Below are 10,668 nucleotides of genomic sequence, written 5' to 3'. Positions count from 1 at the left end.
GTGTGTATTAAAAGACAAAAAATAAATAACTAAAAAATCAGTATCAAATGTGAAATTAAAAATAAAACAAATAAAAGAACAATTACTAAAATAACAAACAATGAAAATAATCATTTTAAAATTGTACAGTCCAATTATTTAATATATTTATCAGTGTAGAGTTTCCACTGGTTGCCCTCAGTTCAAACCATGAGGAGATATATTTTGCTGCAACGATTTGGCATTTCTCCCAGTAAATAGGGGAGTTTCTGCTAATAAATAACTTTCCTAATTAGTCTAGTTCACTCTACAGGGGCAGCAAACTAAGGTAGAACTTAATACCATGTTACACATTAGCAAAACTGAATGTGCAACACGTGATTTTGCACTATTAATCAAACGTTTCTAACAATCTGCCATGTATGTATATAGGTCAGTATAATACCGAACTTTCCGGGTTGTTTGTTCAGACTTCAGGGGGGCGTTCAACTGCATTTTCCCAGTCTGCGAATAATATTTCCGATTTTTTTCCGACACCACGTGAATGCACAGTGAGACGTTTCATCAAACACAACAACATGTGAGGCCGAAGTAATGGCGTCTCACTCAGGTCACGAGTTTCAGGGTTTAAATGCAGCTTTTTAAGATTAATATTATAATAAACATAACAAATACATCTTATGCAGTAAATATATTTTACAATGTAATGTTGGGAGATATTAAAATATGAAACGTGTATGCGTGATGTAACAAGGCCTGTAGACATGTGATCAGCGTGCAACTGTGGCCTCCAGTGTGTTGAAACTGCTAAATGAACCAAAAGATTACCAGACTGAATTTTTTAGATTTTCATATTCTGAACATATTACTGTAAGACCATGTCAGTGTTTTATCATTTATATTGTGTGCTGTGTAGCAGAAGGGAACTTCAAACTGCATTTACTTCTACAACCCTGTTGGAATATCTGATAAAAACATTTACCTCGTACTAAAATCTGAAAACCCGAATTCTGAATTTTCACAAAGCTTTTTCAGGTGAGAAAAACATTGGCTTTTGGGAATATTTAAAATTAGAATAAAAAAAAACAAAAAAACATGCATGTAAATTAGTGGTGGACAGTAATTAAGTATATTTACTTAAGAACTGTACAAAATTATAAAAGGCGACCCTTTTGTTTTTACCCCAATTCATCTAAGAATTCCTCAAATATTGTTCACAAATCTGTGTTAGTGAGATCTTCTCCTTTGTCGAGATAATCCATCCACCTCACAGGTGTGGCATATCAAGATGCTGATCAGACAGCACGGGGACTGCACAGGTGTGCCTTAGGCTGGCCACAATAAAAGGCCACTCCAAAATGTGCAGTTTCACTCTCGGGGGGTCTGGAAAACAAGTCAGTATCTGGTGCGACCACAATTTGCCTCACGCAGTGCAACGCATCTCCTTCACATACAGTAGATCAGGTTGTTCATTGTGGCCTGTGAAGTGTTGGTCCACTCCTCTTCAACGGCTGTGCGAAGTTGCAGTCAGGTCGAGACCCAAATGAGGACGACGAGCATGCAGATGAGCTTCCTTAAGACGGTTCCTGACAGTTTGTGCAGAAATTCTTTGGTTATGCAAACCGATTGTTGCAGCAGCTGTCCGGGTGGCTGGTCTCAGACCATCTTGGAGGTGAAGATGCTGGATGTGGAGGTCCTGGGCTGGTGTGGTTACACATGGTTTGCGGTTGTGAGGCCAGTCGGATGTACTGCCAAATTCTCTGAAACGCCTTTGGAGACGGCTTATGGTGGAGAAATGAACATTCAATTCACGGCAACAGATCTGTGGACGTTCCTGCAGTCAGCATGCCTACTGCACGCTCCCTCAAAACTTAAGACATCTGTGGCGTTGTGCTGTGTGATGGAACTGCACATTATGGAGTGGCCTTTTATTGTGGCCAGCCTAAGGGACACCTGTGCAATCCCCAATATTTAAGAGAAATAGGCCTTTTGTGTACATAGCGAAAGTCTTAGATCTTTGAGTTCAGCTCATGATGAATGGGGGGCAAAAACAAAAGTGTTGTGCTTATAATATTGTGTGTGTGTGTGTGTGTGTGTGTGTGTGTGTGTGTGTGTGTGTGTGTGTATACACACACACGTATATAAAATACCATGTAAGTACTGCATTCAGAGATTGGAGGGAGTCAGGATGTGTGTTTAGGGCGTTGTGTTTCAGGTTGTCTTCTGTTGTCGCTCAGCTGCTCTCACCAAACATTTATTTTTTATTGCATCAAGTGTACCGTCCTTTGTACCTGAAGAAAATCCACGTTGGGCTTTAAGACATTTTAAAAAGGAGCCGATTACGACAGATTTCTCCGGACGGGCGAGTGTCTTTTGTCAACCCGTCTGATGAAACTTCTGCATGTTGGCAGTTTGGTTTCTTTGCTGTCAAACAATAACTAAAATATATCTGAACTTTACTTCACACCAGATTTTACCCTCGCGTGTCGATTTGTTTCCACGTGTTGTGAGCAACGTGTGAAGACCGAGCGTCAACCCCGTCAGCGTCTCAGCTGCCATGTAGGGATGCAAACTAACTGCCTGGATATTATTAGACACAGTCATCAGACACCGGACCGGGTGGACAGATGTACCACTGTGATCCAGTCCAACATGCAGTACTCAGGTCCTTTACTGCAGTAAAAGTTAATTAATACCACACTGTACTATTACAAGAAAAAAATACATTGGAAATATCACTTAAAGGGTAATTTCTCTATTTTAAAACCTGTTTCCACGTGTTGGTGTTGAAATGACTCGTAGGTGCAGAAAGTTCTGAGTCTGTGCAGTAGATTCTTCAGCTTGCAGACTATTCCTTCGTGAAAATGGCGTCCACAATAAGCGCTTCCTGTTGCCAGCGACAGGCTCAGGCCCCGTCCACACTGCTCCGTTTTAGTTTACAAACGGAGAATTAAAATTAATATGATCTCCGTCTACACTAAAAAGACTGAAAACGCACAGCTGGTGGCCGTTCAGGTACGCTGGGCGTGTGCGTGCCGGCGTAAACATGAAGCAGATGGTGTATTCTGTTGTTACAGAAGATTTGGCGAAAGAATAAAGTAATGCAGACGAAGAACCGCACCAGATTTTGTTTTGCATGCACCAATAACGAGGTGGGACTGTTACTGAATGTAACACGGGAGTTAAAAGCGGCTGTGGCGGCGGGAAACAGACTGGGAGTCGCCACAAAGTAATTATGGCGTCATGCACAGGACAAGTGTCAGCTGTGAGTGTTGTTTGCACGGTACACAGTATTTTAATAAAAATACCTAATCAAAAACTCTGTCAGCAGCATCGTGTTTCTGCTTTGCATGACTTATGAGAGCCAATCAGAGAGCCGAGCGTGAGCGTCCGCGTCATCGTTTCTAAAGTGCTCCGTTTTTGCCCGGCCGCACTAAAACGCTTTGTTTTAAAAACAAAAAACGGGGTCGGCAGCGTTTTCAAACTTCCCCGTTTTAGTCTGGACGGGAGGAGCAAACGGAGCAAAAGGTCTCCGTTTTAAACCCAAAACGCAACAGCGTGGGCGGGGCCTCAGTTTGTTACACCAGGTGGGACTCCGGGTGACCCCCGTTGTTTTTAACAGGAAACTGAAGTCTCGCTCTGAAATCTCGTAAGAGGAGAGTTGTTGCAGGAAGACGCTGGAGAAAACGAGCGAGAGGAGTTTGTTGTGCTGGAGTAACGTCAGCAGCTCCTCTACATGACGGGAACGAGAAGCCGCCTGCGAAGTTAACGGCGTGAAGTAAAACTTGTTTCCTCCAGTAGAACGCGTTTCTATTCTCTGACGAAATCATCGAAAACTCTGAGGATGTTTGGATTTGTTGGGGGAGAAAACGAGACGTTTGAAGACCTCACTGGGACGCTGAGACGGACATCTTATAAAGTGAAACATTAAGTTATCTCACCGCCTGCTGCAGCCGACAGCCTTTAGACGCCACATCTCTCTTTGCGTCTCCAGTTGAGAGGTTTTCCCTTAACGGACAAGAAAATAGAGAATATTTAAAAGTTTTTCTTTACAGCTTACCGTCAATCAGGGCTGAACTACTCAGAAAGAATTGCAATTATTTTGACTAATATTGTGATATGATTTGCGAAGTTAAGGTGAATAATCATAATTATTCTCATTTATTGAAAAACATTGAAATGATTATAGAGATCTGTACCAAACAAAGAGTCTGAAGAACAGGATGTGTAGAGTCACACATTTAGCGATTTCATTAATTGTTCAGCCCCGTCGACTCACGTGGGAGTGACGGCGTAAATATTCACTCTGCCTGTGGACAGAATATAAACTGAAGTTAAAGTTAGAAGCTGCCTGTTTTTCCACCAAATCCCAAATGAAATGAATCAGAAATAGCAGATGAAGCACCAGCCAACGTTTTAATAGTTTTCTATATTCATGACCAGCAGTGATGCCACCTGACCCGTGTCCTACGGTCCCCGTGGCCCCCAAAAGTTTCCATTTAAAAAATGAAAAAATTAAACTACAAAATGACACAAATCAGAGAAACTGTAGGAAGACCGACAGGAAGCCATCTTTGAAAACAGAACAGATGATTAAAAAAAATGTACGAAAGTGTCCCACAGTCAGGAAACTTCCACACTCTCCTGAGAGTTCATCAGGTGGGTGGAGTCAAGTTGCTTCTTATTTCAATACTTTTACAGTCAGTCTTTTCTTTCTCCCGCCGCCGTCCACAGGGAGGACCGGACATCTCATCTCTGCTCAGACTGAACGGCGGAGAGGGGAAACCTAAAAACACACTTTTTGTAAATGAGGTTTGGTGCTGGTTCGAGCTGCAGGCGGAGAGCTCAAAGAGCTGAGGAATGGTCCCGAGCGAGGCGTCCATACGGCCGCCGGGGGCTGAGCGTTCACGTCTCAGAGGACACCGAGGTCTCGTGACGTCTCACAGCCGGGGGTGGGGGGGTCTAACACCTCCACAGTAAGGAAGGAATGACTTGCTGATGATATGCAGGGTGCGCCTCTTGTTTTTTGGCTGGCACAGATATTTAATATATCGACAGGACCATGGATGGATTACGCAACAACGGGCCCCGGGGCACAGACATGTAGAAGACCCCCCCCCCCCCCCCCCGCCGGTCCGACGGAGGAGCAAGACCCCCCGAAATAGGCGGAAAATGAATGCAAATTTAACAGGTGACAAATTTTACGAGTAAAACCTCTCTGGAGAGACATTATAAGAAATTCATGCTTCCACGCCAGATGCAGACGTTAGTGGAGTTTGTGTTTGGACGCCTGGGGCCCCGGGGCCTGTGCCTGGTGGACCCGTTCAGTAATCCATCCACAGACGGGAGACACACAGTAAATGAAACGCGACCGCAGCGGCCTCAGATCTGCAGTCCGACAGCTTCGTGTCTTTCTGATTGTACTCGGAGGAAACAGATCTGAACGCTTTCTTCCTCCGTCGAGGCTCCGGATTCAGGCGTCCGAGTCGTCGCTGCTGTCGCGGCTGATCTCGATCTGCAGCGACGGCAGGTTGTCCAGCCGGCTCTTCTTCATCTTGTGGGTCAGACGCTCCTGCTTCTGTTTGATCATGGCGCCCCACATCTTCTGCAGCGTCGAGTCGTCTTCCTCCTCCACCTCCTCTTCCTCCTCTCCGTCGCCTCGCTTGCCCTTACTGCCGGCGGCGTCTCCGGCGTCTTTCCGGCCCGAGGAGGAGGAGAAGAGACCCGAACTGCCGCCCGCTCTGCTCTCGTGACGTCTGGCGCTGCTGCTGTCGTCGCCGCCGCCGCTGCCGAGTCTGCTCCACAGGCCGCCTGCAGAGACACACAGCGGTGACTACAAACATCAGCTGCTTTTAGAAGCTGTGGGACTTTCACATCAGCTGTTTCCTACCTGTCTTCCTGTCTTTGGACGAACCGGAGAAGACGCCTCTGTTGTCTTGACTGGCCACGCCCAGCCTGCGATGCACGTCTCTGATTGGTTCTCTGGCCGGAGGTGTCTCTCTGGGGGAGACGGGGGAGGGGGAGCGGCGTCTTTCGGGAGAGTAACGCCTTTTCCCCAGACGCTGCCGCACGTCTGCAAACAAACGGCGTGCGCACAGTCAGCGTTCAGCCGGTGACGTCATAATTTTGAGCGGCGTCTGACTAACAGCTCACCTGTCTTTCCGCCGACGGCCACCGGGGGGCGCTGTCTGCTCCCAGAGAGCCCTTGTCTTTTCTCCTCCAGCAGCTGCCGGACGTCCGTCACCTTGGTGGGCGACGCAGATTTGGGCCTGCTCTGTGATCCGGACCCCGCCCCCCCGATCCGGTTCCTGCCCACAACACAACAAACAGTTGAATCAGACTGGTTTTCCAAATTAAAAGCTCTGATGCACTTCCTGTCTGGACTCTGACCGGATGCTCTTCAGGTGGGTGTCCAGCTCGTCGGCGTACATCGTCATCTTCTTGCTCTTCTTCGGCGACGGCGTGGAGATCATCTTCAGCTCCAGGTCGTAGTCCATCTCGTCCGACTCCGACCAGGGAGACGGAGAGCGCTCCACCCGGCTATGAAGCCCCGCCCCCAGCGCCCGGGGGCCCCTGTCCCCTCGCTCTTTGTACTCCACCACCCTGTCGTCCTCCTCCATGTCCTCGTCCTCGTCCTCTTCCTCCTCCTCCTCCTTGATGGGCTCCTCGGGCAGGTTCACCAGGTCGGCTGTGGAGAGAGGAGGACAGTCAGGGCCGAGGAACGATCAATCTTTTATTTCCCTCCGTCAAAAATAATCTGATTTTTCAAAATAAAGCACCTTAATAACCTCGTTTACGCCGATCAGACACGTCCTGGTTTCTATTTCTCAAAGTGAAGAATGAAAATAAGAGCTGACAGAATTCAACCCTCACAGACCACACCTTCAGCAGCACTTCCTGTCCGACCTGACGCAGCATTAAAGAGGTGGTATTCTGCTCATTTTCAGGTTCATAATCTTATTTAGAGTTTGTACCAGAGCAGGTTTACGTGGTTATATGTTTGTCATACTGCACGTTGCTGCAGCTCCTCTTTTCACCCTGTGTTGAAGGTTTCGTTTTAGCTATGGAGTGATACATCTTGTCTCTACATGATCTTTGTTGGGAGTTGCACATGCTCAGTTCCTAGTTAAGGACTACTAGCCAATCAGAAGCAGAGAAGGGCGGGTCAGCAAGAAGCAGGTAAACAGCTCGGGTTCAGCTGTACGTGTTGCCGACCGGCTCGGCAAACATTTCATCACTAAATCCACTTCTGAGCAGGTTTGATGGCGAATCTAAAATGTGCTCAAACATTTTCGGAGTTGTGACGCTCTGCAGCCGAAGCTAACGAGCCGGCCGGCCGGATCAGCTCACAGAGCCTTCAGACAGGCAGACCTGCAGCAAACACGTCCAGCAACAACGGCAGAGCAAAGACCCACAGCTGTGAGATGGTTTTAACGTTCGTACCGCTGTGATTCTGTCACTACATTCTTATTATTACTATTATCATCATCATTATATTAGACATTACATTGTTAGTGTACAGTAGAGTTGTGGTCACGGTATTTGCTTAAAAGTTGTAAGTTAAAACCTACAATGAACCCGATTCTGAGCTTTTGTTTTGGGGGATGAAGCCCGGCTGTTAGACTAATCAGAGAAATGCAGGCGGCCTCTGTGCTGGGGGTATTGCGCAATACCAGCAAGAACGCATCGTCTCAAACCGTCAGCGGCGTTCTGTGTGCTCATGACATACAAGTTCCTTCTTCCAAGAAAGACTAGCAAGAACGTTCTCCCCAGGAACACAAGTCCGTTCTTTGCATTCTTGGTTTTTGAGAAACACCCGTGGACCGGAGCGAGAGTTTCAGAGTGGTGAGTTATTAATCTGTAACCAAAGGATCTTTCATCCGTAAAGTTTTAACTGAGCTCTGTCTCTACATCACAGGAACAACTGGCTGCACTACAAACGAGCTGTTTTCAGTTCAGAGCAGAGTTTTCTGTGGGAGATGGGAACTCCCTTTGGGCTTTTTCACTTTGCAAACCTGCACAAGCAGGAAGTCAGACACAGGACGACATTGAGAATCTGGTTGACTTTCAAAATAACGTATGTAATGTATGATCCAATGAAATGCTCCATGTGGATATGTAACGTTAGCCTGCAGAGAGCTGTGATCTGTAGGTGAAGCACACAAAATGACAAATTAACAACGTGTCAACAACGTGTAGGCTGAACGCTGCGCTGCTCAAACACTTCAGTGTGAGTTGACGCCGGACAAAACAGCGGCTGTGCCGCTGGATTCCAGGGGAATCCAATTACACGTTTACTGACGGCTGTTTCAGAGGTGCGTCAAGCCAGAGACTCTTTTGAATGTCCTTCAGAACTTTTCAGTGTAGAAGCTCTCAATTAAACTGACATAAAGCATTGCTGCAAAGAAACGTTCTCACGCTTTTATTTTGGAGGCCCAATCACTTAAGAGGAAGTGATTGTGTGAGTAACTGTTGTGTCATGACTGAGATCTGTTTCAGCACCAGCTGCTATCAGTTTATTTATTGTTTATTTTTCTGCTATCAAAGCGATCTGGCTGCGGGCCAGATTGCCGACCACTGATTTAAGGTGTGCGCCCTCCTCCTGGCGGTCCAAAGCTCCTCCCCCGGCGCTCCGAGTCATATGTAAGTGCCGGCCCCCAGAAACACGCCGTGACAGACTCGCTTAGTAACTGTGATCTGGTTTCTTTGACTTCTGCAGGTTGTATTTGTTACGTTCCACTCAGGTTTGTTTTTTGGCCTTTGCCGGATGTTAAATCAACACCTCAAAGCGTCACCGCATCAGGTCAAACGCACAGAGCAGGCGTCAGAGAAACAACAAGCGGCGGTCTCTGAGCGGCTCGTCTTACCCGAGTGTCGGTGTGTGTACGGCGGCGTGTGTCCCATGCTGTCTCCGATCAGAGGCTTCTTGCTCTTGATGACGTCTCGCTGGATGCGCCGGTTGTGATACCGTCTCTTCCTGAGGACACAGAGGACAAACGAATGATTTTTATAAAATCTGTGTGGAACAGAGACGAAGGAAGAGCAGCGACGGTGAAGAACCTCAGCAGAGAGGTGGTTACTGAGAGGAACACGGGAGGACAAAGACACTGTGGCGGCGGGAAACAAGTAAATACGGGGACATGGACAGTACAGAATATTTTAATAAAAACACAAAACTAAAACTCTGTTAGTGACATCGTGTTTCTGCTTTGCATGACTGATCAGAGCCAATCAGGAAGCTCAATGTGAGCGTCTGTGTCATCGTTTTCACGCTACCCCGGACTTTAAAACCAAAACGGGGTCAGCAGCGTTTCAGTCTGGACGGGAGGACACGTAGCAGAAGGTCTGAGTTTTAAAAGGCAGATGTAGGAGGTCCCACACTAAAAAGTATGTGTCTTTCCCGCTTCGCCATCACCACCCGCAGCTCTGTAGCTGCAGCAGTCACCAATCGGCCTTTTCAATCCAAGATTAGATTCTATCGTAGTTTCTACCACTGGAGGTACGTCAGTGATCGGTGAACGGCGGACTCACCAGGAGTTGCTGAGGATTCCCTTCATGCCTCCATAGTTCGGGTTTCCGTACTTCATGTAGTATCTGCTGCGCCGAGCAGCGCCCAGCTCCTTCTTATCCTCTGGAGACAAAAACAAAACTTCAAATCAGACAAATAATCTTAGGGCTGGGTGATACGGCCAAAAATGTTACCATGACTAAAAATGTCACATATCACTGGATGTCGATAATTATCAGGATAAACGACAAATCTTTATTTCTTTCAGGTTTAAAGGCTTATTTTTGCTCCTGAGTGAAAGTTAATGTGGGTTTTTTTAATCCAGCTCCGACAGACGGCTTATGCGCTTTTATTTTGAAGTTAATATTTAGACTAACGATCTGAGCAGCTGAGAAGCAGCTAAAGCTGCGAGCCCGCAGGGTTTAAGAGGTTTTCTACATCCAGAGAACTTCTATAAAAACCAGACCAGGGTTCTTATGCGTTTATTGGTCAGAATGTTTTCCCACAGCAGGAAACGGGGCAGGGCGGCTATGAATGGAAGTTTTACGGTATCTTAATAAATAAATTGCACTATTGTTTTATTGCACAGCCCTGACTGATGTGTGTGTGTCTGTGTGTGTGTGTGTTACCGAGCGTGGCGAAGCGCAGGAACAGCTTGTTTCCCTTGAAGGCCTTGATGGCCGGTCGCAGGTCGTTTCTCAGCAGAGATTCCCTCTCGGCGGCCCCCAGGTCGTCCACCTGAGACACACAGGTGTTCATGTCAGCGATCAGTTCCTGGACCTGATCAATAAACCGGATCAGTCTGTGTTTCAGTTGTTCAATATAAACTCTACCTGACCGCCCTCCTTCCTTTTCTGCTCCGCCTCTCCGTCGCTGTCTTTCCCCTCGATCTCCACGCTGCTCTTCTTCACCGTCTCCTCCTCGTCAACCTCGCCCTCTTCGTCGTCCTCATCATCATCTGACCCTTGACCTCGCAGGCCTGCGAGGTGAAAAACACGCTTTAGTTTCCGTCAGATTCAGTTTGTCCCCTTTAAGACTCCGCTTTGTGTGCACATGCTGACCTTTGTTCTGTTCGCCCGGCTGCTCGCCGCTCTCCGTGGCAACAGCCTCTAGGTCTGGCATCCGGCTGCTGTTGACGAGAACTCGGACAGACGTGTTGTCATCGAGCCAGACCACGTTAC

The 10,668-nt window shown here is 47.2% G+C and overlaps 1 protein-coding gene across 1 annotated transcript; it reads right to left on the bottom strand.

The window, feature by feature from the left end:
• Positions 1-4,376: 4,376 nt before the first annotated feature.
• ncbp3 (nuclear cap binding subunit 3) lies at positions 4,377-10,668 on the bottom strand (the record flags this gene model as incomplete). Its single annotated transcript, XM_046040777.1, is given in 9 exon segments — positions 4,377-5,790; positions 5,870-6,052; positions 6,133-6,287; positions 6,370-6,667; positions 8,847-8,956; positions 9,511-9,610; positions 10,117-10,225; positions 10,321-10,466; positions 10,549-10,668. Coding segments are annotated over 9 exon segments (1,559 nt in total), but the record flags the coding sequence as incomplete, so codon positions are not given.

Source organism: Micropterus dolomieu, linkage group LG23 (assembly GCF_021292245.1).
Source record: "Micropterus dolomieu isolate WLL.071019.BEF.003 ecotype Adirondacks linkage group LG23, ASM2129224v1, whole genome shotgun sequence".
Lineage (NCBI taxonomy): Eukaryota > Metazoa > Chordata > Actinopteri > Centrarchiformes > Centrarchidae > Micropterus > Micropterus dolomieu.
The sequence above is the reverse complement of the archived record's forward strand: the minus strand, read 5'-3'. Positions and strand labels throughout refer to the sequence as shown.